The following is a 23,366-nucleotide window of genomic DNA, read 5'->3' as shown; positions in this document are numbered from 1 at the left end:
AGAAATGAGGCCTTTATCAGAGACATTGGTTGTAAAAATTCTTTCCCAGTTTTTCACTTCCCTCTTAATCTTTGTTACATTGGCTTTGTTTGTCCAGAAGCTTTTCAATTTAATGTAATAAAAATTATCCAGTTTGCATTTTATAATGCTCTCTAACTCTTGTTTCATCATGAAGTCTTCCCCTCTCCATAGATCTGACTGTCATTGGCTGCTGTGTCTCATGTACCCAATCTGTTCCATTGATCCACTACTCTATTCTTTAGCCAGTACCAAATAGTTCTGATGGCTATTACTTTATCATACAGATTAAAATCTGGTATGACTAGGTCACATTCCCTAGCATTTCTTTTCATTGATTCCCTTGATATTCTGGACCTTTTGTTCTTCCAAATGAATTTTGCTATTGTTTTTTTTTTAGCTCTACAAAGTAATTTTTTGGTAAATTGATTGGTATGGCACTAAATATGTAATTTAATTTAGGTAAAATTGTCATTTTTATTATATTAGCTCGACCCAGCCACGAGCAATTGATGTTTTTCCAATTAGTTAGATCTGACTTGATTTGTGTGAAAAGTGTTTTACAGTTGTGTTCATGTAAGTCCTGAGTTTGTTTTGGCAGATAGATTCCCAAATATTTTATAATGTCTCAGTAGCTTTAAATGGTATTTATCTTTGTATCTCTTGCTGTTGGATTTCGTTAGCGATACATGAGAATGCTGAGGACTTAGGTGGGTTATTTCATATCCTGAAACTTTGCCAGATTTGCTTATTATCTCAAGTAGGTTTTTACTTGATTCTCTAAGTATATCATTATATCATCTGCAAAGAGTGATGGCTTAGTTTCTTTACCTAATTTGATTCCTTCAATTTCTTTTTCTTCTCTTTTTGCTACTGCTAACATTTCTAGTACCAAATTGAATAAGAGGGTTGTGATAATGGACATCCTTGTTTTACCCCTGATCTTATTGGAAATCCTTCTAGCTTATCCCCATTACATATAATACTTGCTGATGGCTTTAAATAAATGCTACTTATTATTTTAAGAAATATTCCATTTATTCCTACACTTTCTAATGTTTTTAATATGAATGGGTATTGTATTTTGTCAAAAGCATTTTCTGCATCTATTGACATAATTATATAATTTCTGCTAGTTTTTCTGTTGATGTGGTCAATTATACCAATAATTTTCCTAATATTGAATCACTGTTGCATTCTTGTGATAAATCCTACCTGATCAAAGTATATTCTTCTCATGATGAGTTGTGTAGTCTTTTTGCTAATATTTTATTTAATATTTTTGCATTTATATTCATAAGGGAAATTGGTCTGTAATTTTCCTTCTCTCTTTCATCTCTTCCTGATTTAGGTATCAGTACCATATTTGTGTCATAAAAAGAATTTCATAGGATTCCTTCTCCAGTTTTCCTGAATAGTTTGTAAAGTATTGTAGTCAATTGTTCTTTAAATGTTTGGTAGAGTTCATTAGAAAGCAACCTAGCCCTGGAGATTTTTTCCTAGGGAGTTCTTTGATGGCTTGTTCAATTTCTTTTTCTGAGATGGGGTTATTTAAGTAGTTTACTTCCTCCTTCAGTTAATCTGGGCAAATTATATTTTCATAAATATTTATCTATTTCACTAAGATTGTCAAATTTATGTGTATACAATTGGGAAAAAAATCATTCCTGATTATTGTTTTAATTTCCTCTTCATTGGAGGTAGATAATTTTGTTTGTCTTTTTTTTTATCATATAGATTAAAGGTCTATCAATTTTGTTTGTTCATAATGCAAGGTCTTAGTTTTGTTTATTAGTAAAATAGTTTTCTTAAATTCAATTTATTAATCTCTCCCTTGGTTTTCATTATTTCTAATTTAATATTTAGTTGGGGGGTTTCAATTTGTTCTTTTGCTAGCTTTGTCAGTTGCATGTCCACTTTATTGTCCTCCATTTTCTCTATTTTATTTATGTATGCATTCAGAGATATAAAACTTCCCCTAAGAACTGCTTTTGCTATATACCACAAGTTTTGGTATGTTTTCTCATTATTGTCATTCTCTTGAATGAAGTTGCTTATTATTTCTATAATTTCTTGTTTAACCCACTCATTTTTTAAGATTAAGTTATTTAGTTTCCAATTAGTTTTTATCCTATCCTTTCATAACCCTTTATTACGTATTATTTTTATTGCATCGTGATCTGAGAAGGATGCATTTAATATTTCTGCCTTTCTGTACTGAATTTTGAAGTTTTTATGCCCTAGGATATAGTTGATTTTTGTGTATGTGTCAGGTAATGCTGAGAAGAAGGTATATTCCTTTTCATCCCCTTTCAGTTTTCTCCAGAGGTCTACCGTATCTATCTTCTCTAAGATTCTATTTACCTCCTTAACTTCTTTCTTGTTTATTTTGAGGTTAGATTTATCAAGCTCAGAGACGGGTAGATTGAATTCCCCCACTACTATGGTTTTGCTATCTATTTCTTCCTCTAACATCCTTCACTTCTCCTTTAGGAATGTGGATGCTATACCACTTGATGCATAAATGTTTAGTAATGATATTGCTTCGTTTTCGATGGTACCTTTTAGCCTGATATAGTTTCCTTCCTTATCTCTTTTAACTAGATCTCTTTTTGCTTTTGCTTTTTCTGAGATAAGGATTTCTACTCCTGCTTTTTTTACTTTAGCTGAGACATGATATATTCTACTCCAGACTTTTACCTTTACCCTTTGTGTATCCCCCTGTTTCAGATGCCTTTCTTTTAAACAGCGTATTGTAGGATTATGGTTTTTAATCCATTCTGCTATCAGCCTCCATTTTATGGGAGAGTTCATCCCATTCACATTCACAGTTGTGATTATTCTCTGTATCTTTTGCTCCATCCTATTCCCTCCCCTGTTTATTCTTTTATTTTTTCCCCTTCTCCCTTCCCCTCCTTAAGAGTTTTGCTTTTGACCACCACCTCCCTCAGTCTTCCCTTCTTATCAGCCCTCCTCCCTTTTCCTCCCTTTCCCCTTACTATTTCTTCTCTCCCTTTTAACCACCCCCCTTCTTATCCCCCTCTTACCCCTCCTACTGTCTGCAGGGTATGATAGATTTTTATACTTAATGTAGTATGTTATTTCTTCCTCGAACCAAGATTGATGGGAATAGATCTCATGCGGTGTTCCTCTCCCTCCTCTCTTTCCCTCTATTATGATAAGTTTTATGTCTCTTCTCGATAGAGTCCTATACTTAACTGATCATGTTACTCCCTCCTTGCTACAGAATCAGTGAGGGAAAAGCTCATATAATGCTCATCTCCCTCCCTTCTTTCCCTCTACTATAATGTTTTTATGCCTCTTTGTGTGTCATAATTTATCGTTTTCTGCTTCATTCTTTCCTCATCTTCTATTGCAGTCTCTTCTTAATAAGGTTTTTTGTCATCATTTTGTGTAATTTATACCCACACCCTCTGTTTATCTGTATCCCTTTTAGACATCACCATAAGTGTAGAGTTCTTGATATCAACAGGCATCAACTTCCCATATAGGGATGTAAACAGTTTGCTCTTATTTAAAAACAGGTTGTGTGTGTGTGTGTGTGTGTGTGTGTGTGTGTGTGTGTGTTTCCTATTTGCCTTTCTATTTCTCTCTTGAGTCTTGTTATTGGAGGTTAAATTTTCCATTGAGCTCTGACTTTCATCAGAAAGGTCTGGAAGTCTGTTATATCATTGAATTACCATCTCCTTGCCTGGAAGATTACACTCAGTTTTGCTGGGTATGTGATCCTTGATTGTAAAATGAGCTCTTTTGCCTTACAAAAAATCATGTTCTAGTTCCTCCAGTCTTCCAAAGTAGAAGCTGCCCGATCCTGTGTGATCCTCACTGTGGTTCTGCAATATTTGAATTGTTTCTTTCTTGCTTCTTGTTGTATTTTCTCCTTTACCTGATAGTTCTGGAATTTGGCTTCCACATTTTGTGGACTTTTCAATTTGGGATCTCTTTCAGGAGGTGTCCGATGGATTCTCTTGATTTCTATTTTACCCTCTGGTTCTAGGATCTCAGGAAGAAGTTTTCCTTGATAAGCTCTTGGATGATATTATCCAGGCTCATTTTTTCTTCATGATTTTCTGGTAGACCAGTAATTCTTAGATTATCTCTCCTGGATTACTGCAGCCAGTGCAGTTGGTGGGCTAGCAAGCGGTGAGAATAACAAGACGGGGGTATAATCAATAGTCTGTTTATTACAGGACTATTTCATACAGAGCCAAAGATGCAAGGAGCTCACAGTTTTTATGCCCGCCAAGGAGAATGTAGACACCCCCAAAGAATGCAGACAATGCACAAAGATCCTCCATCTAAGAAATGCAAATAATGTAGAAGGAGCCTCCCTTAATCCTGTTTACTATTTAACCTTGCTTAAGGTTAGTTTCTTATTAGGGTATTATTCTAGGATCATATCTGGAGGCATAAGCAAAAAAGATTACACACCCTCTTGCTATCTGCCCAGTAACCTTTGCAGATAACTGTAGAGGACAGGGGAATATACTTAGCGAGGTCAAGGGACCCCAAAACTTTCCCTTCATAATACATTCTCTTGCTTGTCTGCCCTGTAGCCTTTCAAATAATAATATAGGGAAGGGGAACATTTCATTAGCGAAGCTGAGTAACTTCTGAAAGTTCACTACATCGGATCTGTTTTCCAGGTCATTTATTTTTCCATTAAGATATTTTACCTCTTTTTCTAATTTTTCATTCTTGATGTTTTGTTTGATTGATTCTTGGTGCCTCATAGAGTCATTAGCTTGAATTTGGTTGATTCTAATTTTTAGTGAATTATTTTCCTCGATTAGTTTTTGAAGCTCCTTTGCCATGTTTAGATTTTATTATTAGTTCACACATTTTTCTTTTTAAGGAGCTGTTTTCTTCATTGTTATGTTTTTTCTAATTTCACAACTTTGATTTTGAAAGAATTATTGATTCGTATCTTCTGTCTCTTTTATTTGTTTTTCAAACTTCTTTTTGAGCTCATTTAAGAAAGCTTTCAGTGCCTGAGACCAGTTCATATTCCCTATTGAGGCTTCAGCTGTGGGTATAGAGTCAATACTCTCTCCTTCTGAATTTGGTTCCTCTCTCCTACAATAATAGGATTCTAGAATCTTTGTCTTTGAAGTCTCTTTTTTAACCCATTTTGAGGCAAGGCCTTTGCCATGCCCTCATCTGTAGTCCCAAGCCTTTACTGTTTAAAAATTTGCCCAGGGTTAGAGGGGGGAGTTGGAGCAGCTGGGGTTCACTCTGCCATCCTGATCCCTGGAAGTTCAGATAGGGGCTTTTTAAATTTACAGGATGCGGGTTGAGAGTACCAGGAGTAGCTGGTGCCTCTCCCTAGGGCCCTGCATTTGTCTCTTACCCAACTCCGTCAGATACCAGCCCTGCAGTGATAGGCCTGGCAATGACTCTTGTGGTTGTTGGATCAACTTGCTGCCACATTGACCAGGTCTTGTCTGGGCCTCTGCAGGCCACCTCCGTGTCATTGTCCAGGCCTCTCCAGTGAATTTCATACCTTTTTTTCCATTGTGGCTAATTTTTCTTTTTAAGGTGTTATTTTCACTAGTGCAATTTTGTACATATTTTAGTACATATTTTATTTTCTACCATTTGGATAATTCTGGTTTTTTTCCTTTGGTAATTTTTTGTCCCTCCTTTGTCAGACTTTTAATTCTTTTTTTCATAGTTTTCTTGCATTACTTTCATTTCTTTCTCCTATTTATTCTTTGCCAATCTTATTTGATTTTTAAAATCATTCTTTGGCTTTTTTTTTCTTTTTGGAAGGCAATTGGGGTTAAGTGACTTGCCCAGGGTCACATGGCTAGTAAGGGTTAAGTGTCTGAAGCCGGATTTGAACTCTGGTCCTCCTGACTCCAGGGCCAGTGCTCTAGGTGGTGCACTGCGCCAGCTAGCCGCTCCCATTCTTTGGCTTTTCTAGCAATCTGTTTTGGGCTTGTGTCCAGATTGTTTTGTTTTTTTTTTGCCTTTTGAGGCTTTGCTTTTTTGACATAATTTTCATTTTCTGACTTGTGTCTTGATCTTTTCTATCAGCATGGTAGCTTTTTATAATCAGGTTCTTTTTTGTTGTTGTTTGCTCATTTTTCCAGTATATTTTTCGAATTTGAACTTAATGTTGCTGTTCGGCTCCATTCACCCATGTATGTCAAGGGACACTGTCCTATGATTCAGGCTTTTTCATTGTTATTTTTGGAACCAGTTTGGGGGATTTTCAAGTTTTGGGTGCTTCAAGGGTGGTATGATCTGGAAAGAGCTGTGGTTGCTACTCTCCTTTCTGTACTCTCCTCCCTTTTGAACAAGACTGCCACTGCTTCTTAGGGTTCCTCCTCCCTTGTGACTGAAAGTATTCCTCCTATCCCTGAAACTGTAACCCAGAAGTAGGAATAGGCAATGGAATTTCCACTAAGCTCCCTGTCTTGCTCCTAGTACTGTCACTGGAATCCCCTATAATCTTTTCCTGACCAGTTGCCCAATTTCATTCCTGTCTGTAGGCTTAAATTTCCTGAAACTGTTGCTGCTGCTCTCCCCACTATCTCCAAGGCTTACAATTGGTGTTGCCTCACTGTGTGCTTCAGGCCGGTCCTCATCTCAGTGTCACAGACCTCCTAAGTGGTGTTGGACTAGAGAAAAGGTCTCAACCTCAACCTTTTCTTGGTTTTGCTATTCCAGAATTCAGTTTGAGGCATGATTTTCAAGTTTTTTGGAAGGGGAAGTTTAGAGAACAAGCTTGTAATGCTTCTTCCTCCCACTGTCTTGAATCCACCCTGAATGTGTCAATGTCCTCTTCTAAATCCCCACTCTTCTTGGCCTATTTTATAGGTTTTGACAGTGTTGGTACTCTTTTTCTCCTTGATACTTTTTCCTTTCTACATTTTTAGTATACTCTTGTCTCCTGGCTTTCCTATGTATCAGATCACTTTTCAGTCTGGATCTTCATTCATTTTTGCTGGATCTTCATTCAGGTCACACCCTTTAATTAGAGATGTCTCTCATGGTTCTGTCCTGGGCCCTCTTCTTTTTTTCCTCTTGGTAATCTTATCTTCTCCCATTAATGTAGTTACCATTTCTATGCTGATGATTTTTGTACCTTACCTTTCCTGCTTTTTTTTTCTTCAGACTTCTAGTTCTATATCTTCAGCTACATTACAGAGATTGTGTGAACCAGATAGCTAAGTAAAGATCTTAAGCTCAATATATCTAAGACTGAACATACTGTACTATATTTTCTCAAGACCTTCTCTTCTCCCCCCAACTTCCCTAAATTATAGAGAGTAAAACCATCTTCTGAGTTCCCTAGCCTTATATATTAGGTGTCATCCTTGTCTCCTCACTGTCTTTTCCCCCCTTATACCTAATCTTTTCCCCAAGGCCTGTTAATTTCATCTTTTCAACATCTCTTGAATATCACACCTTCTGTATTCTGATACTGCCATTACCCTGATGTAGGCCCTTATTTTTTTCCCCCCAGAAATTATTTATTTATTTTTTTAGTTTTCAGCATTGGTTTTCACAAGATTTTGAGTTCCAAATTTGCTCCCCATCTCTTCCCTTCCTCCCATCCCAAGATGGCAAGCATACTGATTACTCCTTCTCCCAGTCTGCCATCTCATATGTGCCCCCCCATCCCTCCCCTAACTCCTTCACCCTCACTTTCTTGTAGGGCAAGATAGATTTCTATAACCCATTCATTGCCTGTATAATCTTATTTCCTGATTGCATGTAGAAACAATTTTTTTAACATTCGTTTTTAAAACTTTGAGTTCCAAATTCTCTCCCTTCTTCCCCCTTTACCCAGCCCCACTGGGGAGACAAGGAATTCAGTATAGGTTATACATATGTAATTACTCAAAACATTTCCATAGTAGTCATATTGTGGAAGACCCCATCTTATCCCCTCCCACCCTACTTTCCTGTAGGGTAAGATACCCATTGAGTGTGTATGTTATTCCCTCCTTAAGCCAAATCCAAATGAGAGTAAGGTTGACTCATTACCTCTCACCTCCCTGCTCTTCCCCTCCCTTGTAGTAGCTTTCTTTTTTGCTGCTTTTATGTGAGATAATTTACCTTATTCTATGTCTCCCTTTCTCCTCCCAATATATTTCTCTCTTACCTCTTAATTTTATTTTTTAGATATCATCCCTTCATATTCAATTCACTCTGTACCCTCTGCTTATGTGTACATATACACACATATATACACACCCCACACACACAATATATACATATATATAATACACCTATACATACATCTATATGAATATATACATATATATATATATATTCCCTTCAACTATTCTAATACTGAGAAAAGTCTCATGAGTTACAAATACCATCTTTCCATGTAGGAATTTAAAAAAAAGTTCAACTTTAATAAGTTTCTTGTGATTTCTCTTTCCTTTTTACCTTTTCATGCTTCTCTTGATTCTTGTATTTGAAAATCAGATTTTTTGTTCAGCTCTGGTTTTCTCATTATGAATGCTTAGAAGTCTTCTATTTCATTGAATATTTTTCCCTGAAGTATTATACTCAGTTTTTCTGGGCAGGTGATTCTTGGTTTTAATCCTAGCACCTTTGACCTCTGGAATATCATATTCCAAGCCCTTTGATCCCTTAGTGTAGAAGCAGCTAGATCTTGTGTTATCCTGATTGTGTTTCCACAATACTCAAATTGTTTCTTCCTGACAGCTTGTAATATTTTCCCCTTGACCTGGGAACTCTGGAATTTGGCTAGGATATTCCTGGGAGTTTTCTTTTTGGGATCTTTTTCAAGAGGTAGTCAGTAAATTCTTTCAGTTTCTATTTTACCATCTGATTCTAGAATATCAGGGCAGTTTTCCTTGATAATTTCTTGAAAGATGAAGTCTAAGCTCTTTTTTTGATCATGGCTTTCAGGTAGTCTAGTAATTTTTAAATGATCTCTTTTGGATCTATTTTCTGTGTCAGTGGTTTTTCCAATGAGATATTTCACATTGCCTTCTCTTTATTCATTCTTTTGAATTTGTTTTATAACATCTTGATTTCTCATAAAGTTATTAGCTTCCATTTTTTCCAGTATAATTTTGGAGGAATTATTTTCTCCAGTGAGCTTTTGAAGTTCCTTTTCCATCTTGCCAATTCTACTTTTTAAAGCATTTTTCTCCTCATTGACTTTTTGTACATCTTTAGCCATTTCAGTTAGTCTATTTTTTAAGGTGTTATTTTCTTCAGTGTTTTGTGGGTTCTCCTTTAGCAAGATGTTGACCTGTTTTTCATGATTTTCTTACATTACTCTCATTTCTCTTCCCAATTTTTCCTCTACTTCTCTTACTTGATTTTCAGAATCCTTCTTGAGTTCCTCCATGGCCTGTGACTAATTCATATTTTTCTCAGAAGCTTTTTATGCAGGAGTTTTCACTTTGTTGTCTTCTTTTGGTTCTGTTTTGATCTTCTTTATGACCAAAAAATGCTTCTGTAGTCTGATTTCTCTTCCTCTGTTTGCTCATCTTGTCAGCCAATTACTTGATTTTTGAGCTCTTTGCCATGGGAGAAACTCTGCTTCCAGGGTGGAAAGTTATGTGTCCCAAATTTCTGGGGTTTTGCAGGTTTTTCTGCCTCAGAAATGTGAATAGGACTGCCTCTCCTCAGCCAGCTCAAGCTCAGTGTGGGACCATATTACCTCATGCATGGATAAGGTAGTAGCTGCTGTTGATTCTGCTTCCCTCAAGTCTCTCTCCACTTCAGTCCATCCTCCATATAGCCATTAGAGTGATTTTTCCTTAAAGCACATATCTTACCTTGTCACTTCCTCCCCCTTCCAATAAACTCCTGGGTTCCCTGTCACCCCCAGGATCAAATACAAAATCTCTCTGGCATTCAAAGCCCTCCATAACCTCATCCTCCTTCCCCCCTTTGCCAACTTCTTACCCCTTATTCCCCAACATGGACTGAATGGAAATTCAGTAATACTGACCTTTTGCTGTTCCATGCACAAGACACTATCCCTCAGCTCCAAGCATTTTCACTGTCTGTCCCTGTGTGGGATACCCTTCCTCCTCAACTCTGCCTATTAACTTCCCTGGTTTCTTTCCAGTCCCAGCTAAAATTCTGTCTTTTACAGGAACCATTTTCCAACCCCTCTTCATTCTTGTTCCTCCTCTCTATTCCCTATTTTTTCCTATGTATACCTTATATTTACATGTGTATTTTCTTGTTATCTTCCCCCTTAGACTGTGAACTCCTTCAGGACATGGAATGACTTTTGCTTTTTTTATATCTTCATTGACTTGCTGACTTTATTTATGGTCATCCCTCATAGCTGAAATGAACTTCTCTTCCTCTCTTCCCTTTTTTCCTTCCTTCCTTCTTTCTTTATTTTTTCTTTCTTTCTTTCTTTCTTTCTTTCTTTCCCTTTCTTTCTTTCTTTCTTTCTTTCTTTCTTTCTTTCTTTCTTTCTTTCTTTCTTTCTTTCTTTCTTTCTTCCTTCCTTCCTTCCTTTGTTTCTTCCTTTCTTCCTTTGTTTCTTTTTCTTTTCTTCCTATCTCTCTCTCTCTCTTTCTTTCTTTCTGTTTATTAATTCAGTTCCACAATCCCTTGAGTTCCAGATTTTTTCCCCTCTTTCCCTCCCCTCCCATGGCAGCATGCAATCTGATATAGATTCTACAAATACCTTCACATTAAACATTAGTCATGTTGTAAAGAAGAATTATAACCAGGGCGGCCAGGTAGCATAGCGAGTAAGAGCACCGGCCCCAGAGTTGGGATGACCTGGGATCGAATCTGGGCTCAGATGCTTAGCACCACACCCAGAAATAACTGGCCATGTAACTTTGAGCAAGTTACTTAACCCCAATTGCTTTCAAAAAAAAAAAAAGAATTATAACCAATGGAATAAACAGTGAGAAAGAAGCAACAAAAGAAAAAGTAAGTAGTTTGCTTCAATCTGCATTCAGACTGTAATTCTTTCTCTGGATGTGGATAGCCCTTTCTATCATGAATCATTTGGAGTTTTCTTATATCTTTGCATTGCTGAGAGGAGCCTAGTCTATCAAAGTCATCACAGATGCAATGTGTCTGTAATTGTGTACAAAGTTCTCCTGATTCTGCTCTCCTCACTCAGCATCATTTTATGTAAGTCTCTCCATGTTATTATGAAGTCCGTCTGTCCTTATTTCTTTTAGCACAATAGTATTCCATTACATGCCACAACTTGTTCAGCCATTGATGGGCATCCCCTTGATTTACAATTCTTTGCCACCACAAAAACAGCTGCTGTAAATATTTTTGTATGTACGAACTAAAATGCACTTCTTCACCTTTGTCATAGAAAGGAAACTTCAAATGCATCTCAATTAGCATCTTCTACATGAAGCCTTCTTTAATCTCTGTAATTGCTAGTGCCTTCTTTCTCTAACTATATCTAACTTACTTGCATTTTTTCTTGTTACATTTAATCTATATACAGTAATATCTTCTCCTTTCCTACTTGTTAGATTGTAGACTAGAATGTATGGATTGTTTTATCTGTTGTATTTGTTTATCCAGAGCCTTGCACAATGCCTGTTACATTGTAGGCTCATACTAATTGTCAAGTGGAATATTGTTGATACTGTCAGATGTGATTACTCTATCAGTTGTTTTTTGCTTAACTCTTTTCCTTTTATTCCAAGGAAGCTGGTGATGTAGGGAGGGGTATCTGGAAATGACTGTGATGTAGAAACCAAAGATATCAGTAAAACTTATTCTAATAAATAATACCTAAGTTGAGGAAACAAAAAGAAATATAGATAGATAATATACTACTTACATTTCCAGGTTTTTGTGAGGATCAAATGAGATGAAAGCATACAAAAGCACATTGTGCAGTAATAGCTAATCTTCCCAAAAAGTAAGCTATTATCTAAATGTAAATTTACATTATTATTATTATTATATTTAGTCTAACTAGATATTAGTCCAATAATTTTCAGACTACTTATTAATAAATAAAATCAGACTATTGGACTAAGTTATTTAAGGCCCATTCTATCCATCATTAATTCCTGTGACCCTCTGACTCTTCTGATACCTTTTGCTGTCCACTACAGTTTAACTATAACTCTTTACCTAAAAAGAACCTGGAAGGATTTATAGGCAGTTGAAAGGATAGTGCTAATATTATAATGACAATGGTTTAAAAATGAACTAGATGTTATTGAGAAGGAAATGTATTTCTCCAAATCCAAAGGACATTCAGAATTTGTTGTAATTCTTTTTTACTTGTCCTCATGCTCAAAAACATAGATCAAGGAAGTGAAACTTCTTTGCAGGTGTATGTTAGTGTAGGTATGGTAGAATGATTAAAATCAACTTGATGCATCTAATTGACTTTACTATCCTGATTTGTTTTTTGGTATGTTTGTACCAACAGGGTCCGGGAAGCTGCAATGACAGGTCTAATGGAGCTGACAATTTTGCTAACAAGAAATCATCCAGAGCTCATTGAAGCAAATGTGTAAGTATTGAAATTGTACAGCTAGCTTCATCCTTTAAATCTATGTTCTTACTAACATCTATCCCATTGAAATATACATTGTGATGTTGACTGTGCCCTACTCAACTCCCTCAGTGGACACCTAGTTGTTTCCAGAGGCTCTTACAGTTTTCTGTATTGGTTTTAACAAGGGAACGCCAAGCAGCTTGACTATTGTAAATATAAGTTGGTATAGTCAGTTTGTCTAGAAACAATCTTGATTCATATTATGAAGCATATTAGAAGGCAGAAGTGTCAAACTCACTGAGGGCCACATCCACCAAACTCTGCAGTGCTGCCTGATCCAGATTAAATTGTAATTGGAAAATGTTTAACAAAATAAATAAAAATACAATGCAGCCCAGATGACATTAAGTTTCTAAGTTAATATGTGGCCTGCAGAAATTCATTACTGTTTTAGTTTGATACTATTTTTTAAAGGAAATATGATGTTGCATTTGAGGAAAATAGGAATTATATATATATATATATAACCACTCAGATAACTAGTATATCTGGAGACTGGAAAAAAAAACATACAAAACATTTCATTGTTTCTGCAGTGACAGAATCCTTAGTACACATAGTAATTGAATTTAAATGCCTGGTAGCAGGGTGAAAGGATGGTGAAAACAATAATGGAGCATATTTCTATTGGACTTTAAACTTTGTAAGGGTAAAGACAATTAGGTAGATTAAGATATAATGTTCCAAAGTAATTTGATTAGTTCTTTTTTTTTTCTTGGAGGACAGTTGGGGTTAAGTGATTTGCCCAAGGTTACACGGCTAGTTTTTTTGTGGGGGTGTTAAGTGTCTGAGACCGGAATCAAACTCGGGTCCTCCTGACTCTGGGGCCGGTGCTTTACTCACTGTGCCACCTAGCCACCCCTGATTAGTTCTTTAACAGTCACATTAAAATTTATGCATACAAATAAATATTTTTTCCCATCAAAATATATTAAGTTGGGAGGTAGTATGCTATTCTCAAATGCTGCTCTCTCTCACATCATTTTTGAACATTTCTTTTTGTGCTGTCCCATAGAAGAAGGAAGAATAATGAATATGCCCTTTCCTAAAGTCATTGGAAATTTGGAAATATGTCCAACTCAATTATAGTCTGAGGTATTGAGTATGAGTATGCTAAAATTTTGTGTGTGTTTTGTCTAATAAGAAGGAAAGGATCAATAGGATGATGATGATGAAGATAATGTAGAATTGAAGTTCTTTTATCCCTTTTCGGGCATGAGAGAGGACAAAAGAGGAGTTGTTCGTGATCTTCAAGTCTTTTAGCTTTTAGAGAAAGCGTGGTTTAAAAAGAAGCAAGAATCTAAAATAAGTTGATATGTAGTAAAGAAATACAAATGCATATATACAAATCATCCTGTGGCAAAGTAGGAGGGGTATTCTTGCTTTCCACCATAATACTTCTATATCATCTCTGGTAGACTCTTCATATACTACTGTCTCTACACAGCAGTAAAAAGTGAAAAGAGGTTTTTACTTTCAGCGTTCTTACATTGCTTCTTTTTGCAACACTTAGGATGCACAGGAAGCTAACTAGAAAATGTTTAGGGTTCATGCAGGGCCATATAGAATCATAGTATGTTTAAGGTGGAAAGAGACTTCAGAAGCTATCTAGTCTAATCCCTACCTGAACATTATACTAGTCTACCCGAAATGTGGTCTTCTGGTCTTTGCTTAAAAACTCTAATGAGGGAGAACTTTTATATTTTAGTGCATTCCACTTCTTGGTAGTGCTACTTGTTAATTTTTCTTAAAATCAAGTCGAGGAGCAGAGTACAGGAGCAGGCCCAGAAGGCAACAGGCATGCAGGGGCAGGCCCGGAAGAGGCCTGATCACCTCGGGGGGCAAGTTGTCCCACCAACCACAAGGGCCACTACCAGGCCTATCACCAAAGGTCTGGGACTGGAAGGAGCAAGGTAAGAACCAAATGCAGGGGCCCCTGTACAGGACAGCAGATACTCCTGGGACTACCACTTCATAGCCCAGAAATTAAAAAAAAAAAAAGCCTCTATTTGGATCTCCAAAGACCAGGATGGCAGAGTGAACCCTGCATGCTCCAACACCCCCCCAACCCTAAAAACATAGTAACTATTGCCCCAGGGCAAAACCCTCTACTGTAAAGGCTTGGGATCCCTAGAGGAAGGGCATGGCTAGGGCCCTGCCACAAAATGGGTAGAAAGCAGACTACAAAGACTCGAGTGCTACTATCCTCAGAGAGAGGAACCAAACTCAGAGGGAGACAATGTAGACTCCACACCCATAGTTGAAACATCAACAGGGAACCGGTCCCAAGCACAGAAAGCTCTCCTAAATGAGCTCAAAAGGAACTTTGAAAACCAAATTAGAGATGTAGAAGACAAAATGAATAATTCTCTTAAAACCAAAATTACAGAATTAGAAAAACATTATAATGAAGAAAACATCTCCCTAAAAAGAAAAGTGTATGATATGGAAAAGGAGGTCCAAAAACTAACCAAGGAAAATGATTTGCTAAAAACTGGAATCAAGCAAATTGAAACAAATAACTCTACGAGGAACCAAGAATTAGGTAAACAAAACAAGAATGAAAAATTAGAAAAAGAGGTAAAGTACCTCAATGGAAAAATAACTGACCTGGAAAATAGATCCAGGAAAGATAATCTGAGAATCATAGGCCTACCAGAAAATCATAATGAAAAAATGAGCCTGGACATCATTCTCCAAGAGCTCATTAAGGAAAACTGCCCTGAGATACTAGAACCTGAGGGTAAAATAGAAATCAAGAGAATCCACCAGACACCTGCTGAAAGAGATCCCAAACTGAAAAGTCCTCCAAATGTTGTGGCTAAACTCCAGAAGTACCAGGTAAAAGAGAAAATACTTTAAGCGACCAGAAAGAATCAATTTAAATATCGAGTGTCCACAGTGAGGATCACACAGGATTTGGCAGCCTCTACACTGAAAGATCAGAGGCAGTGGAATACAATTTTCCGGAAGGCAAAAGAGCTTGGGTTACAACCAAGGATCACCTCCCCATCGAGACTGAGCATATTCTTCCAGGCAAAGAGGTGGTCATTCAACAATATAACAGAGTTCCAGAACTTCCTGATGAAAAAGCCAGAGCTCAATGGAAAATTCAACCTCCAATTACAAGATGAAAGGGTGACACAGAAAGGTAAACAAGGAAAACACACACACACACACAGCCTGTTTGTAGACAAGTAGAGGGTATGAGTATAAAATACACAAAATGACGATTAAAACAAAATCTTATTAAGGGCTACAAAGGGACTGCAGTGGAAGAAGAGGAATGAATGAAGTGGAAAAGGGTAAACTATGCCACACAAAGAGGCATAAAAAAAATATAGCCGAGGAAAAGAAGGGAGGGAGATGAGAATTATATGAGCTTTTTCCTCATTGGTTCTATGATGCAAGGAGGAAATAACAACCAGTTAAGCATAGGACTCTATGGAGAAGAAACGCAAAAAATACCATTTTAGAATGAAAGAGGGGAGAGAGAGGAGCTTCTCATGAGATTTGTTTCTGTCACTCTTGGTGCGAAGAAGAAATAACATATTTCATTAAGTATAAAAATATCCTACAGGCAGTAGGAGGGGGAGAGGGCTACAAAAGAGGGGTGGGGGTGGTTTGTAGGGAGGGAAGAAGTAAGGGGGAAGGGGAGAAAAGGGAGGGGGGCTGATAAGAGAATACTGAGGGAGGTGGTGGTCAAAAGGAAAACTAGTAAGGGGGGAAGGGAGAAAGGGGAAAATATGAGCATTAACAAGGGAGGGAATAGGATGGAGGGAAAGAAAAAGAAAACAATCATAACTGTAAATGTGAATGGAATGAACTCTCCCATAAAATGGAGATGGATAGCAGAATGGATTAGAAATCATAAACCTACAATATGCTGTTTACAAGAAACACATCTGAAAAAGAGGGATACACACAGGGTAAAGGTAAATATATCATGCCTCAGCTAAAGTAAAAAAAAGCAGGGGTAGCAATCCTTATCTCAGATAAAGCAAAAGCAAAAATTGATCTAATTAAAATAGATAAGGAAGGAAACTATATCCTCTTAAAAGGCACCATCGAGAATGAAGCAATATCATTACTTCGCATATATGCACCAAGTGATGTAGCATCCAAATTCCTAGAGGAGAAGGTAAAGGAATTAGAGGAAGAAATAGATAGCAGAACTATACTAGTGGGAGACCTTAATCTCCCTCTCTCTGAACTTGATAAATCTAACCTCAAAATAAATAAGAAAGAAGTTAAGGAGGTGAACAGAATTTAAGAGAGGATAGGTATGATAGATCTCTGGAGAAAACTGAATGGGGATTAAAAAGGAATATACTTTCTTCTCAGTGTTTTATGGCACATACTCAAAAATTAACCATGTTCTAAGGCATAAAAACCTCACAATTCTATGCAGCAAAGCAGAAATGTTAAATGCACAATGCAATAAAAATTATATGCAATAAAGGGCCATGGAAAGACAGACTAAAAACTAATTGAAAATTAAACAATCCTAAAGAATGAGTGTGTCAAACAAGAAATTATAGAAACAATCAGTAATTTCATTCAAGAGAATGATAATAATGAGACAACATACTGTAATGTAATGCCAAGCAAAGGCAACTTCCCAAGGTTCAAAATACCAGCACAGGTGCTCTCCATTTTATTCAGTGAAAAATTAAGAACAGAGAAGATCAAAATATGACATCAATCAAAATACAGCATTTACTAAGTGTGATTAAATTATCTCCAAGTACTACCCCACCCCAGGATTCATTCAATCAATTACAAAGTCCCTGTTCTAAATACTACTCCATCCCTAGGCTGTACCTTCATTTAGTCCATCACAAAACCCCTCTTCTCAAATGGAGATTAGTTTCCAATCATAAGTAAAGTACATTCATTTGTTCAATCATAGAACACAAAAAGGTCAAAAGTTCCCCACCCCTGGATCACAATTGAATCTACCCCAGAGTTACAACAAGTTTAAGCACAGCACTTAATACCCAAATGGAGGTCTTTTCTTCATCTTGACATGAGGCAAGTTCTCAGCAATCTTTGTTCCTGGGGAGACAAAGCTTAGCAAGGCCACAAGATACATTGCCAGTCTTTTAATTAATTCATCCTCTGTCTGTAGAATTAGTCCTAGGACCTCTGAAAACATTAGCAAAACCCTCTTCCAGGATTTCTGTAAACATACAACAAGAAAATCCTTCTTCAGGGCTTCAGAACCAACAGCAAGGTTCCAAGAATTCTGCAACAACAGCACTGTCCTTCACCAGTGGACAGTATTCACTCTCTGTCTGCAGAACAGTCTCAGTAGCTCTGAACCAACAGAAAGGTTCTCACACTTCTGCAACAACAGCACTGTCTTTCGCCACTGGACAAATCTGGCAAAACAACATCAAAACAGACAGACAACGTGCCAGCATAACAGCCATGTCTCCTCAGTCCTTGGCAGCTCTGAGTGGTAGCTCTCAAAAGTCCTGGGCAATTCAAAGTGGCCCTCAGCAATCCTATCAGTCTCTCTCTGCCTCCAAAGGTGCTGCCTCCAAAAAGTTCTTCTGCCTCTCTCTTGTGTCTCTCCAAATCTACATCACCAGCTCCTCCCAGTTCAGCACTCTCTTTTCACGTCAACAAGTCCATCCCACAAGTGGGATTAACAAACTCTAGGTTTTAACACCATCAAACCAAAAACCAAGCCAATACAGGGGAATCTTTAAATGCCATTACTATTACACATACCAAAATTTGTGGGATTCATTAAAGGCAATTCTTAGGGGAAGTTTTATATCCCTGACTGCATATATGATTAAATTAGAGAAAAGGGAGGTCAACGAATTGGGCACACAATTGAAAAACCTAGTAAAAGAACAAATTGAAAATCCCCAATTAAATACTAAATTAGAAATACTGAAAAGCAAAGTAGAGGTTAATAAAATTGAAATTAAGAAAACTATTAAATTAATAAATAAAACTAAGAGGTGGTTTTATGAAAAAAAAAACAATAAAATTGATAGACCCTTAGTCAATATGATAAAAAATAAGAAAGAATAAAACCAAATTATGAGTATCAAAAATGAAAAAGGTGAATCTACCTTCAATGAAGAGGAAATCAAAACAATAATTAGGAATTATTTTTTCCCAATTGTATGCACATAAATTTGACAATCTTAGGGAAATGGATGAATATTTACAAAAATAAAAGTTGCCCAGATTCACTGAAGAGGAAGTAAATTACTTAAATAACCCCATCTCAGAAAAAGCAATTGAACAAGCCATCAGTCAACTCCCTAGCAAAAAATCTCCAGGGCCAGACGGATTTACTAGTGAATTCTGTCAACCATTTAAAGAACAATTGATTCCAATACTCTACAATCTATTTGGGAAAATTAGTGAAGAAGCAGTCCTACCAAATTCTTCTTATGACATGGTACTGATACCTAAATCAGGAAGAGATAAAACAGAGAAAGAAAATTATAGACCAATCTCCTTCATGAATATAGATAAAAAATTTTAAATAAAATATTAGCAAAAAGACTACAGCAACTTATCTCAAGAATAATACACTTTGGTCAGGTAGGATTTATTCAGGAATGCAAGGATGGTTTAATATTAGGAAAACCATCAGTATAATTGATCATATCAACAATAAAACTAGCAGAAACCACATGATCATCTCAATAGATGCAGAAAAGGCTTTTGACAAAATACACATCCATTCCTATTAAAAACACTAGAAAGTATAGGAATAAATGGAGCTTTCCTTAAAATAATAGGTAGCATCTATTTAAAGCCATCAGCAAGTATTATATGTAGTGGGGATAAGCTAATAGCATTTCCCATAAGATCAGGGGTGAAACAAGGGGATCCACTATCACCCCTCTTATTCAATCTGGTACTAGAAATGTTAGCAGTAACAATTAGAGAAGAAAAAGAAATCAAAGGAATCAAATTAGGCAAAGAAGAGACTAAACTATGACTCTTTGCAAATAATATGATGATATACTTAGAGAATCCTAGAGAATCAAGTAAAAAACTACTTGAGATAATAAATAAATTTGGCAAAGTTGCAGGATATAAAATAAACCCACATAAACCCTCGGCATTCCTATTTATTTCTAATGAAATTCAATAGCAAGAGATAGAAAGAGAAATCCCATTTAAAGTTACTGTAGACATTATGAAATATTTGGGAATCTACTTGCCAAAACAAACCCAAGACCTATATGACCACAACGACAAAACACTTTTCACACAAATAAAGTCAGATCTAACTAATTGGAGAAATATCAATTGCTCGTGGCTGGGTCGAGCTAATATAATAAAAATGACAATTTTACCTAAATTAAATTATATATTTAATGTCGTACCAATTAATTTACCAAAAAACTACTTTATAGAGCTAGAAAAAATAGTAACAATTCATTTGGAAGAATAAAAGGTCCAGAATATCAAGGGAATTAATGAAAATAAATGCTAGGGAAGGTGGACTAGCTATACCAGATTTCAATCTGTATTAGAAAGCAGCAGTCATCAAAACTACTTGGTACTGGCTGAGGAATAGAGGAGTGGATCGATGGAATAGATTAGGCACACAAGATTCAGAAGTCAATGACTATAGTAATCTATTGTTTGATAAACACCAAGACCCCAGTTTTTGGGATAAGTACCCACTATTTGCAAACTGCTGGGAAAACTGGGGTGTAGTATGGCAGACACAGGGCATAGACCATTATTTAACACCATATACCAAAATCAAGTCTAAATGGGTGCATGATCTAGGTATATAGGTTGATACTGTAAGCAGTCTAGGAAAACAAGGAATAGGTTACCTGTCAGATTTGTGGAGAGGGAAAGACTTTATGACTAAACAAGAATTAGAGAACATTATAAAATGTAAAATGGATAATTTTGACTGCATGAAATTGAAAAGCTTCTGTACAAAGAAAGCCAATATAACCAAGATTAAGAGGAAGGTGGGAAATTGAGAAAGAATTTTTACAACCTATGTCTCTGATAAAAGACTCATTTCTAAAATATACAGAGTATTGTGTCAAATCTATAAGAAAACAAGACATTCCCCAATTGACAAATGGTCAAAGGATATAAAAATGCAGTTTTCAAGGAAAGAAATTAAAGCTAATTATAAGCGTATAAAGAAATGCTCTAATTCACTATTGATTAGAGAAATGCAAATCAAAACAACTCTGAGGTACCACATCTCACCAGTCAGATTGGCTAAGATGACAAAACAGGAAAATTACAAATGCTGGAGAGGATGTGGGCAAATTGGAACACTAATGCATTGCTGGTGGAGTTGTGAACTCATCCACCCTTTCTGGAGAGCAATCTGGAATTATACCCAAAGGGCTATAAATAATTTCATACCCTTCGACCCAACAATATCACTCCTAGGGTTATATCCCCAAGAGATCATAGAAGTGGAAGACCCATATGTACAAAAACATTTATAGCAGCTCTTTTTGTGGTAGCAAAGAATTGGAAATTAATGGGTTGCCCATCAATTGGGGAATGGCTGAACAAGTTGTGGTATATGCATGTTATAGAATACTATTGTGGTATAAGAAACAAGGAGCAGATGGACTTCATATTTACCTGGAGAGGCTTATACGAACTGATCCTGAGTGAGAAGAGTAGAACCAGGAGAAATTTGTACCCAATTACATGCACAACATATGTCTCATGACCATCTTTGATAGGCTGGACTCTTCTCAGCAATGCAGTGATATAAGTCAATCCCCAAAACTCATGATAGAGAGAAATGTGTATGTATATCCAGAGAAAGAACTAGAAAGAACTGAGTTTGTATCCAGATTGAAGTAAACTACCTGATATTTTTCCTTTTCTTGTTTGGTTTTGTGTCCTCTTTACCATTTTTCATTCCATCTGATTCAATCTGTCTTTATAACCCAACTAATGTATAATGTGAAAGTATTTACAGATCCTATACTCAACTGTATGTTGCCATGGGGGAGAAGGGAGGGATGGGACAAAATGTGAATCTCGAGGAATTGTGTAATTGAATCTTGTAAACTAAAAGTAAACAAACTAATTAATAAAGAAGAAAAGAAAAAATAATCAACTCAAGCCTTTCTACAGCTTTTACTCATTTTTCCTAATTATGCTTTTTGGTACAAAAAAAGAACAATTCTGACTCTCCCCAAGTAGTACTTCAGATATTTGTAAACAGCTCTTTTGTCTCAAATCTTATTTTCTCCAAGCTAAATATCTCCTTTCCTTTTATTAGTCTTCATATGGCATGATCTAAAGTACCAAAATGATTTACCCTTCTCTGGATGTTACTCCAGTTCATTGTCTTTCCAGAAATATGACATGCAGAATTGAAGATAATATTCCAGGTGTGGTCTAATTAGAGGACAATAAAACAGGGATATCACTTTTCCAGTTTTATACTGTTCCTCTCTATGCACACGAAGATTATATTTGATTTTGGGGGGGTTGTAGTGCCAATGCAACATTCACATCAGTGGTGACTATGAATAGGCCAACATAGTTCTCAGTTACAAAATATAGCAGACTCTCCATACAGAAGACAGAAGCAAAACCTTTATTCAGACACCAGAAAGCCAAATCCATCATAACAGCAAAGAAGTTAATACACCACAGCACAACAGGAATCCACACCATCCTTTAGCCTTCCCACAGACACTCATAAGCTTAGCTGGCACAGCAGGAGGCAAACAAACACTCACAAGCCTAGCTATCTCCTCTGTGTGCATGCTCTCCTCCCTACATGTCTAATTGCTCTTGACTCCCAGCTTCCTTTGGCCTCTGCTCCACCTTTCAGCAAACTCCTCCCACTACAGTTTCCATGTGATTACATTTGGCTTCTTAGGGGGCAAGAAAGATCTTCAAATTCCCTTAGGCTTATTAAGGGGCAGGGAAGATCTTCAAATTCCCATTACCATTATGTGTGGCCCCAAGATCTTTCATGTCCTTACATACCAAAAATACATGAACACTACATTTCATTATATAAGTTAATGGGACTTCAGAAATAACTGGTGTCAGCAGAACTTTATAATAATGTAATGGACAGAAAATAAGTATAAAATAATATCTTAGGGTGGAGCTTGAGCACAACCACCTGATGAAGTTTCCCTTGGATGAATAGGGCTCAGAATCTTGGGGTAAGGGGTGAAGGTCCCTTCTCCATAGCTACTTCCTGCAAAAATTGGACATAGAGCTGTCCCTGCTCCAAGAGGTCAGTTCTTTAGCTGGCATCTGAAGTTTGGTTGATACCAGATCCAGGAGGACCCATTCGAGAGGTCAGTTCTTTAGCTGGCATCTGGGGTTTGGCCAATGTCACATCTAGGGGTGGCACATTTGTGGATGGGGGTGACATTTGGCTTACATAATCAGGCATCTGCAGGTGGATGAGCCTGCAGGAAACAAATCTTGCAAACAAGTTTAACAGACAAAAATGCCACAAAGAAACAGATATAGGGTCAGCCATGCGTCTAGAGCCTATGAACTCACTATCATAGCTTCATTCATGATAGAATATATGAGTTAAAGGTACAATTTGGCGATCTTTTTTTCCTGAATAAACAAGTTATGTTTTGTAACATTTTTGCTGAATAAACAAAAATTTCCCATGTCCTATAATCTCCACAGCCTTTGGAACATCATCTGGCTTTTGCTTTGCCCATACTTTAGCTCCGAGTCTTATTCTATCAGTAGAATCAAACCCGTCAGTTACTCTGATAGTTATTTCCTATGGACAGTTTTCACAACGGGTATTGTTTCATAAGGAATAATGATCACT

General features: G+C 36.7%; 1 protein-coding gene across 8 annotated transcripts in view; it reads left to right on the top strand.

Moving 5' to 3' along the window:
- The window catches only part of TBCD (tubulin folding cofactor D), a 572,945-nt gene that overhangs the window by 478,166 nt on the left and 71,413 nt on the right, over positions 1-23,366 (top strand). For all 8 annotated transcript variants that reach the window (XM_069076616.1, XM_069076621.1, XM_069076618.1 and 5 more), the window contains one exon: positions 12,431-12,514. In XM_069076616.1, coding sequence (XP_068932717.1) covers positions 12,431-12,514 — 84 coding nt within the window. The remainder of the gene's footprint in view (positions 1-12,430; positions 12,515-23,366) is intronic.

Source organism: Petaurus breviceps, unplaced genomic scaffold (assembly GCF_028583685.1).
Source record: "Petaurus breviceps papuanus isolate PSGF00001 unplaced genomic scaffold, PetGlider_PUasm1.0 90925, whole genome shotgun sequence".
Taxonomy (NCBI): Eukaryota; Metazoa; Chordata; class Mammalia; order Diprotodontia; family Petauridae; genus Petaurus; species Petaurus breviceps.
Note: the sequence above shows the minus strand (reverse complement) of the source record. Positions and strands in the feature narration are given on the sequence as shown.